The sequence below is a fragment of the Dendropsophus ebraccatus genome, chromosome 15 (assembly GCF_027789765.1).
Source record: "Dendropsophus ebraccatus isolate aDenEbr1 chromosome 15, aDenEbr1.pat, whole genome shotgun sequence".
NCBI lineage: Eukaryota > Metazoa > Chordata > Amphibia > Anura > Hylidae > Dendropsophus > Dendropsophus ebraccatus.
The window spans coordinates 27000167-27021814 of record NC_091468.1 but is presented as its reverse complement, the minus strand read 5'-3'; the positions used below and the strand labels follow the sequence as shown (position 1 = coordinate 27021814).

General features: G+C 43.4%; 1 protein-coding gene across 3 annotated transcripts in view; it reads right to left on the bottom strand.

Annotated features, from left to right (window-relative positions):
* Positions 1–455: 455 nt before the first annotated feature.
* Positions 456–21648, bottom strand: part of RBKS (ribokinase) — a 53971-nt gene continuing 32778 nt past the window's right edge. For all 3 annotated transcript variants that reach the window (XM_069955278.1, XM_069955276.1, XM_069955277.1), the window contains exons 4-9: positions 18855–18918; positions 17884–17946; positions 16739–16903; positions 14413–14504; positions 13925–14113; positions 456–1119 (exon numbers count right to left, since the gene is read on the bottom strand). In XM_069955278.1, the coding sequence (XP_069811379.1) occupies positions 943–1119; positions 13925–14113; positions 14413–14504; positions 16739–16903; positions 17884–17946; positions 18855–18918 (750 nt within the window). In that variant the 3' untranslated portion in view covers positions 456–942. The remainder of the gene's footprint in view (positions 1120–13924; positions 14114–14412; positions 14505–16738; positions 16904–17883; positions 17947–18854; positions 18919–21648) is intronic.

The window sequence follows — 21648 nt, the reverse complement described above, 5'->3', positions numbered from 1 at the left end:
CTGACAGTATCTGCTACTTTTCCACCAGCAATGCATGTGAATGGAGTATTGTATGTTTCAGTCACATGCTCTGGAATGTATAATGACATGACACATGCTACTCAGTGGTATCTGCCATACACGATGGTCCCTGTTATGAAAGTATACACAGTACTGCATACATTATTGTACCATGTCCTGCACGATGGAATAGCACAGAACACTGCTGTAATCTGTCCAGCAACCCCTGATGTAAATCCCCCAAACGAAGGCGAAAACAACGCCTATATTGAGGTTCTATGCATACGTTTACCCGGTAGACAGATGCCATCTTATATGCACTGGACTTTTTAAACACCTCCATATTATATGATTGAGAGATACAGTGATAGAAAAGCTTCTGCTTCTCTACATAACGATGGTTCCATCTATGAGCAGTTTTGGGTACGCTTCAATAAAAAATAAAGACAGAAATCCCAGGTGTCAGATCATTTAATCTTAAGTTATACACAGATGTGTCCAAGAAGCTGAGATATGAGCTGCTGTATGAAGAATCTTCACTTGGAGGGCTGCTAAAAAACTGAGCGTCTCTGTGAGGGAATTTATATTGTGATCCCAATGGGACTTATGTGAATGATGCAGTCTCTGCACTGTGTACTTATTATACTGATATGTGGTGTAATACTCAGTATGGCCTTATGGTGTCACTATTACTCCCTCTATATTCTAGGGAAGAAAAGTTTACGTTCCACTATTGTTGTCACCTAGCTTTTCTTGGATTCTCAATGGATTTACTGCAATGATATGATACTTGGCAGGTTTGCAGTCAGTACTGACGACCATATTGTTCACTTTTATTGTATGTTCTTCGGGTCGTGTCAGGGCACCACATTATGGTGGGTTTTATGAGCTTCCTTACATCAGTGTCTGGCGCTTGGTGTGGCTCTCCCGGGATGGCTTCCTTCATGAGAAGATATCCTGAGGAAGGTCCTTCCTATAGGGATAGGATGTCTGTGTCCCCGCAGCCTGGACACTCACTGACGCAATGTGGTTTGACCTCTTCACCATTTCTTCTATGTTGAGCTGAGGATAATGCGCTATGAAGAACGCCAGTGCCCCAATAAAGCTGTCCCCGGCGCCCTAAGAGGAAAGAGACAAAAGGTGTTATCACTGCCAGGGCAATGGAGGGACTGTCTGCTGCCATACAAAGAGGGATAAAAAGCGGCAACCCTGCCCCTGGATACCAGAAACAACATCTATGGCATCTCCCTGACTCCAATTCTGAGCCCCTACTGTACCTACCCGGCCCCAGCTTTCTGATGTCCTCAGTAACTAAAGTTAAATCATGAAAACGTCTGTAACTTTCTAATATATTGTGCATTTCAATTCCTCACCATTTTTACAATCTCTGCTGGTTTTCAGTGAATGGGAACATTTAACCACATACATTCATATGGGAGTATATGTGGCCCTCTTGTTTATAATGGAAACACACCCTGTAGTTCACACTGTACATTTTTTCCACTATGCAGAAAATAAATCGGTGACGTCACTTACTGATGTCTGGGTGGAAAATGTGTTGGGTAACAAAGATGTGAATCGTTCCAGTAGAAGTGGCCTTATCCACAGCGCCACCCTTGTCCTCAGGTTGTGTTCGGTATTACAACTGTGCTTCATTAAATTCAATGGAACAGAGCTGCAATACCACACCTAACCTGATGACAAGAGTGGTGCTGTTTCTGGGAGAAAGAAGCTGTGGTTTTATAAGTCTAAATAAACCTGCTTTATCCCAATAAAAGTGTCACTCTTGTCATCAGATTGGGTGTGGTATTGCAGCTCAGCATCATTAAAATGAATACAGCCCAGTTGTAATACCAAACATGACCCAAGGAAGGGTTTGGTGCCGTTTGTGGATAAAGGAAGCTTAAGGCTATGTTCCCACACAGTATTTTGCAACCAAAACCAGGAGTGGATTGAAAACAGAAGGGCTATGCTCGCACACTTTAAATTTAGTGAATGGCCGCCATTTAATGGCAAATAATTGCTGTTATTATAAAACAACGGCTGTTATCCAGGATTAGAAAAACACAGCAGCTTTCTCCCTAAAACAGCACCACCCCTGTTCTCAGGTGGTATCTGGTATTGCTGTTAAATATGCACTAGCCAAAAAGACAGAAATGGCTGCACATTGCACCCATGGCTGACATGAAAGCTTATTCAGCTACATTTAAAACCAACATCAGAAGTTAGTATATAATTTGGCCAAACCATATTGCCTCATGTACCACGTGCAGGTCTTCTGATACACGAGTCCCTAGCCAAAAAACATCACTTTGCTGTTTGGGGGCGACCTTCTCCACCGGCGGTGCAGGCCGGGTTCTGGTGTGGTGTTTTTGGGTCTGGTCCTGTGGCATGGGGGTTGCAGGGCCGTCCCATGGCCCCCGTTCCCTGACTGTGCACGCCTGCGGGGTTGGTAGCCACTGACTGGCACGGTGTGGACTTAGTGTAGGGACCCATGTGTATCAGATACTTGCACGATGGTACATGGGGCAGTATGGCTTGATCAATTCATACACAAAATTCTGATGTGTTTTTATTTAGCCTAGGGGCACTAGTATCAGCCATAGGTGTGAGGTGCAGCGCTCTTTTTCTTCCCTGAACCGCTGGTATTGCTGTTAGAAGTGAATGAAGCTGAGTTGTAACTCAACCTGAAGACAAGGGTGGAGCTGTTTTGGAAGAAAGCAGCCATGTTTTTCTAATCCTGGATAACCTCTATAAACTTAGTGCTTCTTTGGCTTCCACAATCTAACTGGAGTAATTTTTTTGCTATAATTCATTACAAACTTGTCATAAATTATGGTAATGTGCTGCGCCATGTGAAGCCCTGCCCCCTCTTGCTACGCTCATATTTTTAGGGAAACGTTTACATAAAGCCTAACTGCAAAGAAAACCAGCATATATGGTTCAGTAAATTACCTACAAAATTGTCCATCTTATTAGTGTAGGATGAGGAGGTGCGTCATTCACATGGATAAACTGTCCCTTTAAATATTGCAGGATGGCATTGCATTTTGCGGAAATATTTTAGCTTCTATATTTTGGCCTGGTTGATTCCTGCCGGCCGCCTCTCACGTCCCTGTGATCCTGTTATTCTGACCTCTGAGAGTCGTAGATGGAAAATGACCCAGGTGAGAGGGTAATAACAGGATCTGGGAGCCGTGTCCAGTTCTATCATTAGTATGCACACATATTTTATAAATAGCTGGGAGGCTTGTTCCCGCCTGTCAGTGAATGTCCGTCTAGACCTCCTGCTATGGTTCCACCTTGGAGGCGCACATTTTCCACCAGCCGTGCCATGCCCCCTGGTCTCTGTTGTTGAGCATGGTTTCCTCTTGGCAGCATCATCACTTGCTGAGGTTGGCGTGTTCCTCGCTTTTCTGCTGTGTGATCACTGATTCCTAATCTAATCTGCACTGAAAATTGTCATTGTCTTCTAAGTCGTCAGCCATTGTGCCGTCTATATCCCACCGGGAAATGCGTCTCTATTACCATAAAATAGAACAATGCAGATCCGGATAAGAACAGGCTAGAACCACTAGAGGGGGCTGTTTGCACCTGGGCCCTTAGGGAACCTGTCTGTGCCAAAGTCAGAGGAAGAGCTGGTACAGCGGTTGCATCAAGGTCCAGGAGGATTATCTAAAACCATGGTCCCCAACCTGTGGTGAAACTACAATTCCCATCATGCCCTGTGGCTGTCAAGGCATGCTAGAAATTATAGCTTTGCTTCAGCTGGAGAACCATAGGTTGGGAATCATTGATCTACATATAATCTAAAAATCATCAGCTCTTCCCTTAAGTGTGTCTGGACATGCTGGGAGTTGTAGTTTTCCAATAACCAAGTGCCCTTTAAGGGCAGACATGGCCTATCAGCCAGTTCTGTGGGGTCTTCACATGGTTTGATAAGACTTAGGGTGGGCAGTCCACAGGTGGTCGCCCCTTGTGGGAACCCGAATGTTTCCCTTATTGCTGCCAGTGATCTAATCCTGAGTCACCCTGAGAGTCAGGGTCGGCCATTAACCCCTGCATTCCTATCTCATGACAAAGCAGTCTTAATAATCCCCAGTACGAGGTCTATTCACCATCTCAGGGGAAGATCAAAGCCCCTCGTCCACAGTCACATTCTTTCCCAAAACTCTGCACGGCTTGTGGTTCAGGGAATAGGGGTGAGGGATAAGGTCATGGCTAGAGTTAACCAAAAACACTCTGCTATGTACACATCTGCAGGGCAAATGTGCAGGTACAGCAGCTCGACACAAGAGCTGACACTTCACATGCCAGGATGTGGATGGAGGAGGCTTGTATTCATAGCTATGCAGTGATGAGTCCGGATCTATGTGAACCATGTGTCACCTCCACACCAAGACTGGTGTATAGGAGATTAGGGCCAGTTGTCTCTTTCCCACCAGTCCATCTCTGGAATATTTCATAGACGTCGAATGCATCTGCTCAGCCCGGCCCTGATCATCTCCTTCCTGGACTCCTGTAACCTGCAGCACACAGCGCACATTATCTGCTGATTTTTCTATAATCAGTTATGGATTATTTTGGCAAATTTACTACAAAATCTGCAGACCCAATATAATCACTATAGTTCTTCCATGATTCCAGGTACCCCACCGGTCTCTATACATCTGGCCTCCAGCATTCTTTCACCCTGCAGGTTCCATTCCTATACAGAGCATATTCTGCTGCACTATACTGTGAGAGATGTAATTGTTTTTTTTTCTGCCTAACATCAGAGGTGTACATGGCCTGGTGTACACTACATCTCCCCCAATACATAACAATATAGCTGTATAGACACCGAGCCTGCAAGGAGCACCGCGGAGATGTAAAATCCAGCAGCTAGATAACAGGTAAGTGGCAGAATTATGAATGCAGCTCTACAGCATCAGTATTTGATAGAAATGAAGAGTAACTATTACCAAAGCCTGTCATCTCCCTGGGGGCCTGCACAACACCATGTCCTCCACAGGCCGATATCATTAATGGTTTACAATGAGTAAGTTATTATCGGACTCCTGGCTCAGCTCACGGGGTGACTAATCTGACCAAAAAGTAACTGATCGTTCATAAATGTATCCATGATGTGGATTAAAGAGGCGCTCTGCTTAATATCTCCTCCAGTAATCAGCCAAGATCACTACAGAAACCAGGCAGCTGGCATTCAATTCCCCTACAGTGCCTCCGAGGGCTAAATAAGGCATTACATGCTGGGCCCTCCAGATTGAGATGCTCTTTGTAGCTGTTCTCTGCTCTGTATGACAGATAAGGTTCAAGATGAGGGGTTTCCTAAACCAGATAGCCCCACTATTAGGCCTATGCCCAGCCACACATGGGTCTGCTATCAGGATGCTGACTCTTAAAGGGACACGCATTGTATCTGCACTTTATGATCTGTATAAGATTAGATGCATGCTGGGTGAATGGAACTGAATGTAGTGCACATGTCTATACATATACAGAGCAGGCAGAAGCAACTTCCCTGGCAGGTCCCTGTCTTGTGGCCGCTGTCTCACTTCTTACTCATCGCACCTCCCTGGCTTCATATCATTCCTGGGGGGAGAAAATAATCTGTGAAATGATGAGTCAAATGGTGGGAATTCTGCAATGTGCGTCCGTGCCCAGCTCAGCATCATCTGCCTCACAACCACCAGGGCCTGGAGGTAACGTATCTGATGGATAAGAGCCAGGAGAATGCTGAATGGGCGGAAGTTTCTCATTTATGATTAAAATAGAGGATGAAAATGGATTCTGTTTCCTATTTACTTACATTATTAAAAATAAATGTGTAAAGGTTGTTTCTTGCTGTATGCAATAGATATGCTGTTATGGTATTACTGGTATTACTGGAGGTTACTGGTTCTCATTGAGAAGATCCAACAGGTGTAAGGCAATGATTTTTTGGGGAAAAAAGTATGCAAATTAGCTCTCCAACAGTAGGAAGAAAATGTATCAGTGTCACACCTATAGGTGGCAGTAGAGGGACAGGTTTCTACTTCCTTCAGGAGTGAAGCAGATTTACACATGTCCTTCCTGGATAAAACTGTTCTTACAATAATAATCACAAATGCTGTAAAATCACAGATATCAGGTTCCCGGAAACAATCGTCAAGAAAATAATTTGGCTGCTACGAACATCAAGGATATTTTGTCATTAGGAGTCACTGGTAACCCCCCCCCCCCCCCTCCTAAGAAAAAAAATCACCATAAAAAAATAATACTGAAAAATATCACAAGCAGGATACAAATAATGAAAAAAAAATTGCTGAAAATAAACAAACAGACTGTGGAATGAGAAAAAAAGTAGTTTTTTTTAAACTTGAGCATCAAAAATAAAAATCAGTGATAAAAATGAGGTGGAATAATAATAATAATAATAATTAAAGAACTAATAGAAAAAAAACAATATAAATCAGCATTTCTTCATTGGAAAAAAAGCACTGCAGACGCTACGGTTGCAAAAGAATTAACTTAACACATTCTTACAAATAAAAGTCTGTGGAGCTAAAATGGCGCCACGTTTGTCGTAAGTTGTATGTAGTTTTAAAGCTCAGCTTTATTCACTGCAAAAAAAAAAAAAAAGCGAAGAGTTGCAATACTAGATGCAGCCTGTAGACAACTGTTGCGCTGTTTTGATAGAAAGAAATCATGTTTGTGTAAACCTGTACAACCATTTTAAGTGCTACACACTGCGCAGTGCTGGATGTGGGTAACCATAAGTTATAATTACAGGATATACCCTGATATGATCGGTCACTACATCTCTCTCCGGTAGTGGACGTGTCATCAGGGGAGACTATCCAGGACACAGATGCATTAATGTACTGAAGAATTAACCCTTTCTACATGATAGCTCGGCTGTGTGGCCCATGTTGCTGTGACCACAGGCTGCGTCCTGTGAGGCCTCCTACTAGATTTTAATGAGGCTTTTCATCAGGAAGCAGAAAGTGCACGGAGAGAGGGATCTACAGCAACGAGGGGCTGCCCGGGTGAGGATGAGGCTGCAATTACTTCTGGGTGGTCCTGGGACAACCACCTTTCCTGGAGAGACATCACATTTTATTGCACAGTAAGGAACCCAAGTCCTGCTTCCTTAATAAGTTTCATTTTATTTTGAGACAATTCAACCCGTAAGAGCGTCCTGTGGATACATCACAATTATAACCTCAGTGGAAGATTAACACTCTACCCCCCACATACACAATCATTACTAATAACCATCACAGGGGCAGCCATCATGTCTGACTAACATGGCACAGATAATTTATACAATAGTTCTTATTACAGCTCATGGCCCTCAGTACAGAGAACAGATTTCATACTTGCCCACCCCCATGTACCGCAAGAATATGACTACTATAATACTGCCCCCTATACATAAGAATATAACTACTATAAAACTGCCCCTATATACAAGAATATAACTACTATAATACTGCTCATATGTACAAGAATATAACTACTATAATACTGCCCACCCCATGTTCCACAAGAATATAACTACTTTAAAACACTGCCATCTATGCATAAGAATATAACTACTATAATACTGCTCCTATATACAAGAATATAACTACTATAATACTGCTCCTATATACAAGAATATAACTTCTATAATACTGCCTCCTATGTACAAGAATATAACTACTATAATACTGTTCCTATAAACAAGAATATAACTACTATAATACTGCTCCTATATACAAGAATATAACTACTATAATACTGCTCCCTATATACAAGAATATAACTACTATAATACTGTTCCTATAAACAAGAATATAACTACTATAATACTGCCCCTATATACAAGAATATGACTACTATAATACTGCCTCCTATATACAAGAATATAACTACTATAATACTGCTCCTATGTACAAGAATATAACTACTATAAGGCTATGTTCACACAGCGTAAAAGTACGGCTGTTGTTGCCATCAGCAACAACGGCCATACTTTGTACGGTGTGGAACACTGCCTATTCTTCTATGGGATCCCGGTCAGAGCGTATAAACATAGTATACGCTCCGGACGCGATCTCACGCGGCGCCGCAAAGAACTGACATGTCAGTTTTCTGCGGCCGCAATTCAGTGAATTGCGGCTGCAGAAAGACCTGTCAGTTCACACAATGAAGCGAGCGTGCGCTGATGCGCCCACATCAGACAACTGTGGCCGGAAAGATCATGTACCACGTGCCGGTCTCCTGGTTCACACGGGTCCCTACACTAACTCCACACTGTGTCGGTCAGCGACCGCTAACCCCGCAAAGCGTGCACAAACAGGGAAAGGAGGCCATGGAATGGCCCTGCAACCCCAATGTCACAGGACCAAACCCAAAGTGCCCCCCCAAAAACCAGTTGGCACCACCGGCAGAGAAAGCTGCCGTCAAACAACACAAGTGTGAATAGGCTCTTGTACTCACCATTACTGCTGCAGATAGAATGGGAAAGATAGTAGGTATTGACATGTGAGTACAGGTGTATCCTGCTAATTTGGGTCATGTGGGTCTTACGAAAGGGAGTGCCAACTGTTCAGAAAAGGGAGAAAAATAAAACATGACATGGAGAGAAAGGAACTGCTGCACATAACACTTATGGCTTCCCTGTTTGTGCACGCTTTGCGGGGTTAGCGGTCACTGACCGACACAGTGTGTAGTGTAGGGACCCATGTGAACCAGGAGACCGGCACGTGGTACATGAGGCAATATGGTTTGATCAAATTATACACCAACATCCTGGCGTTGGTTTTTAAATGTAGCCTAGTGGCATTAGTATCAGGCATAGGTGTGATGTGCAGCAGCTCCTTTCTCTCCATGTAGTGTATAACTACTATAATACTGCTCCTATATACAAGAATATAACTACTATAATACTGCTCCGTTGTATAAGAATATGACTACTATAATACTGCTGCTATGTGCATAATATACAGTAACTACTATAATAGTGAGATGTGAGTATTACAGTATTATAATGCCGCGCTATGGACACTGAGTCTATGATGACACTGGTGGAGAACAGATTAGTCATTTGTGTAGTAATAATAGAGTACAGGATGGGTTATAAGGAGCGCAGTTTGTGGTGCGGGGGCAGAAGGATTTTGCTGGTCCTCGTCTTCTCTGGATGTTACACAGAAGCTCCTTTATGTCCGTTGCACAATCGGCTGTAAGGGATGTGATAATTCGGGCTGAACCACAAGCCTGAATCCTGCTGACCGGGAGAAATGATCCATTAGTCAGCGTGTCGGGGGCCGCATACACAGCAATGGCCAACCACAACACTAAGAAAAAGGCAGAAGTGCCCAGTCCCGAAACTTCTCTGCTTTGTTCTGTGACACTAAGCCGACTATTAACTATAAGGAACCACAAGACTTTCACTACTTCTGTTACCATGTAGTGGATGTGTCGCTATATAAACTAGACTGACTTGCCTTTCAGGAACCTAGGAAAGTTGGATCTTTAAGCTCATCTGCCTGTACAGTAGTGGATTATAATAGGGGCGCTCCGGGCGGCAGCCCGGGGCCTGAGCTTCTGGGGGGCCCATGACCACCCAAAAAGACTTATACTTTCAGTGGTGTACTGTCTCCTGGCTACATTTCCGCCATGATTTGCAAAAAAATCACAGTTTTATAATGGCAATTTTGCACAAATCAGGACATCATGACATTATTTGTCCTGTACTAGGAACGCCAGGCTAGTGCTGCCATAGTTACAGTCGGGTGGGGGGGCCCAGGCTTAGTGAACAGTCCGGAGCCTATGGTAAAGTTAATCCGCCCCTGGTGGCGTATGCTAAGATATATTATAGCAATGTCCATTCTTGTGGTCTATAAGGGGTATAACATTACACTGTACAGTCGACCTGTAGTCTGCAACATGTGACACTACAAGTTCCAGTATGCTAGAAAAGGTTCAGATGATCACATATTAAGAATATTGTTTAGACTGGATACAACTGAAGCAAAACCTCAGAAGTATTAGGTCTGTATGTAACTGTGTAGGAAAAGCAGGGTATTTCCATTCACTGACAGCAAGCAGAGATCTTCTAAATGGTGGGATGTGAAACAGAGATTGTGTAAATGGTGGGAAGTGGTAGACAGAGGTGCAGGATTGCTGACGTGGATGCTGCTGAGCAGCCGGCGCCTCGTGTGACCTGTGGGATTCGCTAATTTCAGCAAACTGATTTACGCAGGAACTAAAAATATAGGAGTGAAGTATTTATAGCAAATCTTCCCACGAGAAGGAGGGGGGGAGTCATAGTAATAGCATATTATAACGTCACACGGCTGCACTGCATATATTATCGCACTGACTCAGAGACCGGAGCGGGAGACGCAGAGACCCCTCTGACGGCCCCACTATCAGACCACTCCACTGCGTGGTTGTCATGGGAACACCCCATCACCCTGCCTGGACATTAGTTTCCATATCCTTCTCTGTTTCTAGTTTAAAAATATTAATAGTTTAGAAACATTAATAGTATAAGAGCAGTATGGCTAGGCATTATGGGGGAGATTTATCAAACGTGGTATAAAGTGAAACTGGCTCAGTTGCCCCTAGCAACCAATCAGATTCCACCTTTCATTTTTCAAAGAATCTGTGAGGAATGAAAGGTGGAATCGGATTGGTTGCTAGGGGCAACTGAGCCAGTTTCACTTTACACCATGTCTGATAAATCTCCCCCTATGTTCCCAAAAAAAATTAAAAATAAATAATAATCTTTTTTTTTAAAGATTTTTTGTTTCAGACGCCTCTGATACTATTTTTAAGTCAACATAACGGATGGTGTGACTGCAGTTTATCCCAGCCAGTACTGCGGTATCGGCCGGATAAACCTCAATTCTATTTAGTTGGGATGCGGGCGCATCTGTGTGCGCCCCCATCCCAATTAACCATATCACACAATGTACTGTAGGGTGCGGCTGGAGCTGCGCTCTCCATTGTCCAGTCGGAATCCTGGCCGAAGCGTATACTATGTGTATATGCTCCAAATGTATATTCATTTAAATACAACGCATCTTTTGCATTAATTTTTGCAAATTGCTACAACAGCCGTGATTTATGCAAAAGATATGTTGTGTGAACATGGCCTAATGGTGTTTGAGGCAGAAACTATATCGCTTCACACTGTAACAGTGCTCTCTCTGTGCCCCCATATAAGCAGTTAAGTATAATATTTGCCTCCAAATAGTAGTCAGGGCACTCTGTGCCCCTATATAGTATATACATATAAGTACATCTGTAGGTTGGGTCCTCTCTGTCAATCCCTTTTGACCCCCTTGGTAAAATGTATTTCCCATGTCAGTAATCCTCCTCTGTGTAACTCCTCTGCCTACCAGACCGCCCTGCCCCCATAGGCAATCCCTCATGTAGGTAATCTTCACTGTAGTAAGCCATCCCCCAGGCAATCCCTCCAGTAGGTAATCCTCACTGTAGTAAGCACCCCCTGTAGGTAAACCCTCTTTTAACACCTCCCTTGTAGGTAATTTCCCCCTCTGTTGGCAATCCCCTTTGTACTAAGCCCCTTCCCTTGTAGATAATTTTACCATGTTGGTCTTCCCCTACACCTTGTTAAAAAAATAAATAAAAAATAAATAAATAAACAAAAAACACGCATAGTCACCAGGCTCCTGGGCAGTCTCTGTCTCCTCTTCCAAGGCCTGCAAGCGCAGTCAGGGAGCTAAGGGGAGAGGTTGCCTGGAGGCAGAAAGGTCACAAGGGTCACTGGCAGGGTGGTGGGCCAATGGCTCCTCACTCTGTCAGTGCAGTATATTTACCTATAGTAGCTTCTTAAGAGCTGGGGCGCCGAGCACTTGACTGCCCACACTTTCTGTGCTGTAGCATGAGTAATTAAGCTCTGTATCACTTACATGCTGCAGCACAGAAAAGGTTAAAGAGCAGGCATTATATTTATGTCTCTTCAGATTCTGCTCTGATAACCTTCCCACCAGAGCCCTGCACATTTTGTTACTTTCCTGCAGTTAACTCTTTCTGTGCTGTAGCACTTGATTAATTACTCATGCTGCAGCACAGAAGGGGTTAAAGAGCAGGATGCTACATTTATGTGACATTGGCTCCTGCCACTATGTCCTCTGCACAGGATCACGCACATTTATTATTATTATTTTTTTTTTTTTATTGAATTTGGGATTTTGTAAAAAAATCAAATCCTAAGCCATCGTAATGGTGCGTTTACACAGAGAGATTTATCTGACAGATTTTTAAAGCCAAAGCCAGAAACAGACTATAAACAGGGAACAGGTCATAAATCAAAGACAGATTTTTCCTCTTTTCAAATCCATTCCTGGCTTTGGCTTCCAAAATCTGTCAGATAAATCTCTCTGTGTAAACGCACCATGAGGGCAATTAATCAAATTATTTAACAAATTGCCCATCTGTAATTAGTAGTATAGAAGTATTAGACATTAGGAAGCTGGCACAAAATATATAATGCAGTAGATCTCACCTTTTAATTACATGTACAATGTAACGGACAGCGAGTGCGGACCTGCTGTGATGCTCAAGTGGTTTGGCTTTGGGCCACACCAGGGAGCAAAGTCCAAGGGCCCACTAGGTCTTCACCCTTTATACTGCTCCAGGATGCAGAAGCTGGACTTCTGCAACTAGAAGGACATCAGGCTGCCCTATACCTGTTGTCCCGATGTGAGCAACAGCTGGTTTTCAAGGACCAGACAGAGTCTGTACAAGGCACAGAGGAATAGGCAGAGTATATGTGGTCAGCAGAAGAGTCTAGTACCAAGGATACAACAGGTATTTTAGTCAGACAGGCGAAGGGTCAGGGCAGGTGGCTTCAGAGGCAGGTCAGACAATCCAAGTTGGTCACATGGTACGGATGGTGTTGAGGTAGAAAGTGTAATCTGAAGAACAGGCACAGGGAATTCTTGGGAATTCAGCAGAAACAGCAAAAACCATTGCTAGGTGTGCTGAAATGTAACAATGCTCAGGCAAGGAGGGGCAGGTGGAACTAGTTTAAATAGGTGCAGGTGGCTTTGGATTGTCAGAAGGCAGTAGCAGGTAAAGACAAGCTGCCTGAATAAATCCAGAGCAGTTGGTCACAAGCACACCCTAGAGGCCATAGGCATCATTGCAGCAGGGGCCAGAAGGAGGAATATGAAGCCAGAAGACACAGGGAGGAGCGGCCCCAGGACCAGCATGGAACAGAGCAGATTAGCAGACAGGAGCATGGTGGCAGGGAGCGGAACCCGAATGGCTCAGTGGGTGGTGTAGGGATCTAGCAAAGTTACATGTAAATAGGAAAAAGTGTGACGAATTTGCCAAATCTGTTGCACCCAAACCAAAAATAATGATATATGTGCCCCACTGTCTTTCTGCTGATCCTCTCCTCAAATAGTACTCTCTCCTTGTGTCTACATTATAATGATATAAGCACAGATAGTACTATGTCCCTGTCTCTCCTTGTAAGTTATTTATGTACAGATAGTACTGCCTCCTTTTACTTTTACTGTACATGATGTGGGTACAGATTATACTGCTTCCTGTACATGATGTAGGCACAAATATTACTATCTTCCTGTCTCTCTCTACATGATGTACATTTCTGTGAATTATGTAGCTGCAGATAATATTTATCCCTGTCGCTCTGTATATAATGTAGGTACAGAGAGTTCTGTTTCTTTGTCTTTCCTTATAAATGATGAAGGTACAGGTAGTGCTGCCTCATTGGGCCTCTTCCTGTATATAACATAGACACATAAAGAGCTACCTCCTAGTCTATTTTTGTAAATTTATACACATAGGTAGCAGACTGTGTCCCTGTCATTTCCAGTCCAGACACTGCAGCTGACAGATTATCTACATAACAACAACAACAACTACCCCATATTTCTGAATAATATCCTACCGTGGTGTCCACCGATGTTACTTTGGATGTCGCGATGTGCTTGGGTTCCGGAACTTCTTTGGATACGATTACACATCCCTCTCCTCCTAAGGTTATCAGGACGAGATGACAACCTCTGGCCAGCAGCACAGACCCTGCAGCTCCTGCATCTGAGGGGCTCCTCACCTGCACACCTGTTAGTATCTCTGCCTGGAAATTATAAACGGATATAGTTACCAGGGCCAGAATGGCAGTGAGGTTACGGGATCTGTAATCCCGAATCATTTTGACTTTTGTTGATCAGGGGTACATGGATGATATAGGATCTATAGGGACTGACGTTACATTGGGTGCTGTATGTAGGGAGCTGTCCGCAGTCAGACCCACTGCCATAATCCAGCAGGAGATGGCGTAGGCTTTGGTATAGTAAAGGCTCCATGCATTTTGATGTATGTCCATGGAGTGAGGAAACATTAGTTACAAGAGATCACATAGTGACACATCCTTACCTCGCTCTCATTGCAGCAGAAGATGTCAGAGTGCGTATAAAAGGAGGAGTCTAGATCAGCGATGGCTGGAGCGGGGTTAAAGATCGTTCTTACTACAAAAAAAAAAAAGTAACAAGGCTTTATCAGATTAATCTAGGCATCGATTTTAAAGGGGTTATCCAGCGCTGCAAAAACATGGCCACTTTTCCCCCTACTGTTGTCTCCAGTTCAGGTGCAGTTAGCAATTAAGCTCCATTCACTTCAATGGAACTGAGTTTCAAAACCCCACCCAAACTGGAGACAACAGTAGGGGGAAAGTGGCCATGTTTTTATAGCGCTGGATAATCCCTTTAATACTCATCACCACATGCTGAAATACTTGGGGAGAGGTTAGAGACCTTAGTATCCAGTCAGAATAGCCCCTTGGGGTATAATGGAGCTTATTGCATAAAATTGCTCCTAGTCATTAGGCCCCGTTCCCACTGAGCAAAGGTAGCGGAATTCCGCAACGGAATTGTCCGCCGCGGAATGCCGTTAGCCTCCCGCTCATGTTCATTCTTCAGCGCGTACAGAGCAGCAGCGTGCGCCTCCCATAGACTCCCATTATGAGCGGGAGGCTAACGACATTCCGCGGCGGACAATTCCGTCGCGGAATTCCGCTAGCTTTGCTCAGTGGGAACGGGGCCATAGGCAGTATTAGCCATCCTAAAAAAGACGCCAGATACAATTCTCAAACCTTTTTGATCCCGTGATTGCTCTCTATATCCTGGTGGATGTCTTGTGCTTTATCCAACCATTATAAGTAAATCGAATCTGATCGCATCCTCAAAGGAGCTATGTGTAACTAGAGAGAGGAATGGATACCATAACCAAATCTATCAAAGGTGACCAAGTGGTTCCGCATGTACTTAGCGGGTGGTGACCAGTTTTTAAACCACATTTCACTATTTTGGTTATTTTGTTATTGTGCCATTTTTAAAAGGAAGAATAAAAGTAAAATTTTAACCATTTGGTAAATTAAGGCATTAAGGGATTACAATCCGCCGTGAAAATGTGCCTCCTTATGGACAGTGATCTAGTAGTCTTTATCTAAAGCTTTATCACTTGTTAGGTGAAATGAAAGGGATTTTCTAAGGATAGCCGATGGCTGTACGGCCATGCTGGGAGTTGTAGTTTTGCTGGAAAGCCACTGGCCGAGACTAATACATTCTTCACATTTATGACTCGTATTGTGGCTAAGGTCAAATCTAAGGCACATATGTAAAATGACATCATGTGCACCTATGATGGTGACTGTAGAGTTAGACTAGCCTTTAGGGTAGCTTCACACGTACCGTATCGCTGTGTATTTAACGCTGCATATTTAACGCTGCGTTTTTATCGCTGCGTGTTTGGTGCGATTTTTACATGCGAGTTTTGATTTTCACATGATTTTCATGTGAAAATCAAAACTCGCATGTAAAAATCGCACCAAACACGCAGCAATAAATACGCAGCGTTTAATACGCAGCGATACGGTATATGTGATAACACAAGCTCCTCCAGGAATTGGTGCCCAAGTACATGGACGTGTTGTTTAATATTGATGACATTCCATACTAGAACTAAATTGGTTGTCATCCAGCTTTCCAGGGATAAGAAGAGACTATGATGAAAGTATATTATTCTATCTTTCCACCTGTAACTAAGACTCTTATTACAGAACTGCTGGGGGCAACCATGAGCTGAATATGAGAAGAAATATGAGAAATTCTTTCTAAAAAGTGAGAACGGCTGATATTCTAATGACACATGGAAAACGCAATGAAAATCAGCTTATCTGTATAAGTCGTAGCAGCCGTGTGGCCTGTGGCTCCCTGACAACTTGGCTGCGCCCAACCCTACAGCTGGGGCTAATAATCCAGAGTAAGGGCGGCTGATGTTCCTTATAAACAACCTCCTGACTTCATTATAAATCATAATAAAATACAAATGCCTCCTTGAGCAATGTGAACACAGGCCAAGACCAAAAGACCAGTGGGCATCATAAGGAGACTGTATTATGTGAGAATAACCGCTATACTATGCTCTCTATGTATATTCAGACATCGCACTGTGGTGATGTAACGCCGGTCACTCATTGCTGCAAAGCGCTAGATGAATATTCACGAGAAGGGCGGAGCTTGTCTGTGCACTGAGGGTGAATACCGCCCCCTGGGCACCAAACCACCTAATTAACATATTAACAAAACTCCCATCATTCTCAGCACCTCTGGCCCCATGGGAACATAACAGCAGGCTACAGTCTTCTACCGTGTTGATTTTGCTGTTTTTCTTTACAGACTTATACATTTTAATGCCATCTCACCTCCGCTCTTGTGCGCCATTTTCAGGGCCTCTAGTGAGACTTGGGGGCTGATCTCCAGCTGACAAACCATCACCCGGGCTCCGGTTATAGCTGCTGAGGCTTTGGTAAGATCTTCTGAGTTCAGTAATAGATTCGCCCCAGCAACGATTACGATGGCATTCTGTCCTGTGGGAACACGGTCACTAGGGTCATAACCTCACATAAGAATGTACTCAGCTGTTTATTAGTGAACAATCACCCAGCTTTCCAAGACTCCTGAAAAGTAATCTGATCAATGTAGTGACATCTCTATAACTGGGTCACCTACTGATTGGGACTCCAAAAAAGTTGGTTGGCAGCATACAGGGTTGTACCCAGTGTACTCTGCACAATGTATAATGGGATATAATGGGGTACCACTGGCATGACTGAGAGACAACAGGGGCATGTGCCAAGGGTGCCAACAACCCACTTTGCATTGGCTAGGGTATAAAGATACACAGCTGAACCTGTGCCTCACTTTTTCACCGTTTTCAATAGCTTTGCTTGTTGTCGGTGTGTTGGACCAGACATACAGTAGTACTTCTCACAGCTGAGGGTTGAATACAATTGTATTTACACAATGCTCTGTGACTCCAGACTGATACATTGTACATAGCTAATCTTGCTCTCAGCTGAGAAGTGATACAATTGTATCCAGTGTAGACAATGCTCTGTGAGCTAAACCGCCTGGACTCCAGACTGATACATTGTACATAGCTAATCCTGCTATCAGCTGAGAAGTGATACAATTGTATCCAGTGTAGACAATGCTCTGTGAGCTCTACAACCTGGACTCCAGACTGATACATTGTACATAGCTAGTATTGCTCTCAGCTGAGAAGTGATACAATTGTATCCAGTGTAGACAATGCTATGTGAGCTCTACAGCCTGGACTCCAGACTGCTACATTGTACATAGCTAATCCTGCTCTCAGCTGAGAAGTGATACATCTGTATCTACGCTGGACAATGCTCTGTGAGCTAAACATCCTGGATTTCAGACTAATACATTGTACACAGCTAGTCCTGCTCTCAGCTGAGAAATGGTACAATTGTATCCAGTCTACACAATGCTCTATGAGCTAAACATCATCACACTGTGTGTTACTTTACGTTCTCTTCACCTTCTGCATTTACGATGATGGAAGCAGCTCCAGTGGCGGCTGCTCCGGTCTGATACACATAATCTGAAAGAGAAGAAGAGACGGTGATGGCAGAGTATGCGCCATTGTGATGTGTAACATGGACGCACGGGTTACGGAAAATCACAGGAATAATAAAACCTGCATGTGAGGGAGCTCCAGGAATCTGCAGCCACATCAGACAGGAGCCGCGCCAGCAAAAACTAAAGAATTTCACTTATATTTATAGAGAACAGATGGCAAAAGTGGCGTAGAGGGCGAAATACAGATGGAGGCGCTGAGAGCGGAGGACTGGTCTAAGCTGAGGCACAAAGAGAACTGGGAAATGATGAGGGTTGTAGTCTTCAGCATAATTATATAACTATAAGGTAATTAAGGTATCTGGAATACTTTGGGGGAGATTTATCAGACATGGTGTAAAGTGAAACTGGCTCAGTTGCCCCTAGCAACCAATCAGATTCCACCTTTCATTCCTCACAGACTCTTTGGAAAATGAAAGGTGGGATCTGATTGGTTGCTAGAGGCAACTGAGCCAGTTTCACTTTACACCATGTTTGATATATCTCCCTCTTTGTGTTGCTGTGGAGCCCAATATTTATAATGTAAGTCTGCACACACTTCTGAAATACTCTGCACTGCTAAGGACACAGCTTTATGTACATCTAGGCCTGAAACCTCTAATAAGATCAGAACACTTCTTACCTGAAATACTCTGTGTTGCTGTGGAATCCCACCTTTTCTACAATGTAACTCTCAGATGCTACAAAATCGACACACTCCTTTCCTAAAATACTTTGTGCTGCTGTGGGACCTGCTTCTTCTGCTATGTAACTCTGAGTTCCTGACAAGCTCCACCATTTCTAGTATTGCCGCTGACATGCACCCTGACTGTACACAATGTGTAAGGCTCAGCAAACAGGGGGCGCCTCGGAGGGGCTGAGATCAGCACTTACCTGTGCAGACGTTGTGCTTCTTGAAGTTTTCTATGTAATTGTTCCCAAAAGAATCATCACCTACCTGAAAGCGGAGAAATGTGAATGAGAAGTGGAGAACTAATGCTACGTTTACACGGAACGATAATTTTCCCAAATGTCCGATTAACGACTTCGAAGTAACGATTTTTCTTTTATAACAATCAGCGTTTAGACGGAATGATATATCGTTCGGAAATTTCGTTTTGCAGTCGCTTAAGCCTATCTCGAACATACTGTAGGTAAAATAGGTGAACGACTCTTTACACGGAACGATCTGCGAATTTTTTGAGAACGACGATTTAAGAACATGTTCAAAGATCAAAATGAACAATTTCTCGCTCGTCGTTCGTTGCGTTTACGATTATCGCTTGAATTCGATCGTTATCGTGCAAATTCGCACGATAATCGTTCTGTGTAAATGCAGCATAAGGGTCTGCTCACATATCAACATACTGTGTGGGGACAAGGCCAAAAGTCACATCACCGCTGGGGCATGGAAGGGTTAACTGTACCTGTTGTGGGGGAAAGGGGCACTATATCTACTATACTGGCAGTGTATCTGTTATGCGGTCAATAACTCTTATAGGGCACTACATTTGTTATGGCAGCACAGATCACTGTTATGGGGCATTGTACTTGTTATGAGGGCGCTGGTAAACACCTATTATACTATAGGGGCGGTAGTTGATTCGTATGGGACACTGCATCTCTTATATGGGCACATATACCTTATAAATACAGACTTGAAAGGACAAAAACTCTAATAATACCCCACAATGTGTAAGAGCCCCAATCATTACACCCACTGAAATCTCATCAACACTTCCAGGAACAGAAGAGGCTGCACTGCCTATACTGGAGCCCGTCCAACCTAGCAAGAAGAAACAGTTCTGGGAAGAGCAGCGATGAACCCAGCCAGGTGATAAAAAGAGAGCGCCACACTGTGCCAGGCCTGTGATACCAGACAAGCCGCAGGGCAACAGTGTACAGACATAGGAGAGAACATGATATGTGAGAAATGTGACTGTGCCAGTATCACTGATATATACCGTATAACAGATACATACATTGCTGAAATTCCTAAACAAAGGGGGCAGTATTATACAGTAGTAGTTATATTCTCTTACATAGGAGCAGTTTCTGAACGGCTGGCACTCCCCTTCATAAGACCCATGTGACCCAAATTAGCAGGATATACCTGTGCTCACATGTCAGTACCTCCATGTTTTTCCCATTCTGTCTGCAGCAGTGGTGGTGAGTGTAATACCGGCTGGGTATTGGTGGGGCATTTTGGGTTTGGTCCTGTGACATTGGGGTTGCAGGGCCATTTCATGGCCTCCCTTCCCTGTTTGTGCACGCTTTGCGGGGTTGGCAGTCGCTGACCGACACAGTGTGGAGTAAGCGTAGGGACCCGTGTGAACAAGGAGATCTGCACGTGGTACACAGGGCAGTATGGTTTGATCAAATTATATACAGACATCCTGGCGTTGGTTTTTAAAATTAGCCGAGCGGCATTGGTGTCAGCCATAAGTGTGATGTGCAGTAGCTCCCTTCTCTCCATGTGGCATTATAGTACATGGGAGCAATAATATAGTAGTTATATTCTTGTATATAGGAGCTGTATTATAGTAGTTATATTCTTGTATATAGGAGCACTATTATAGTAGTTATATTCTTGTATATAGGAGCAGTATTATAGTAGTTATATTCTTGTATATAGGAGCAGTATTATAGTAGTTATATTCTTGTATATAGGAGCAGTATTATAGTAGTTATATTCTTGTATATAGGAGCAGTATTATAGTAGTTATCGAAGTGTGGAGAGAAAGAATTCCGCACTCACCGGTCAGGAAAGTAGTGGATTTATTGATTCATACACCGACGGCTTGAGCTGGGAGGGGGAAGATGTTAAGCAGGTGTACTCAGGGCAGCTACAATTGTTTCTAGCCTGCTCGGCGATTCGTCTGGTTGCTCACAGCCAGACGAAGCGCCGAGCAGGCGAGAAACAATTGTAGCTGCCCTGAGTACACCTGCTTAACATCTTCCCCCTCCCAGCTCAAGCCGTCGGTGTATGAATCAATAAATCCACTACTTTCCTGACCGGTGAGTGCGGAATTCTTTCTCTCCACACTTCGATATTTATGACTGTATTTGTTCCTTGCACCCCGACCTGCTGTGGTTTGTCTACACCGCTCTATTACTGCATATCCCCTAGTCCTCAGTCCTTATCTGTGTCTACATCAGCTGGTGCCGGCCGAACTACTCTCACTCGTTTCATTATAGTAGTTATATTCTTGTATATAGGAGCAGTATTATAGTAGTTATAATTCTGTATATAGGAGCAGTATTATAGCAGTTATATTCTTGTATATAGGGGCAGTATTATAGTAGTTATATTCTTGTATATAGGAGCAGTATTATAGTAGTTATATTCTTGTATATAGGAGCAGTATTATAGTAGTTATATTCCTGTATATAGGAGCAGTATTATAGCAGTTATATTCTTGTATATAGGGGCAGTATTAAAGTAGTTATATTCTTGTATATAGGAGCAGTATTATAGTAGTTATATTCTTGTATATAGGAGCAGTATTATAGTAGTTATATTCTTGTATATAGGAGCAGTATTATAGTAGTTATATTCTTGTATATAGGGGCAGTATTATAGTAGTTATATTCTTGTATATAGGAGCAGTATTATAGTAGTTATATTCCTCTACATAGGAGCAGTATTATAGTAGTCATATTCTTGTACTTAGGGGACAGTATTATA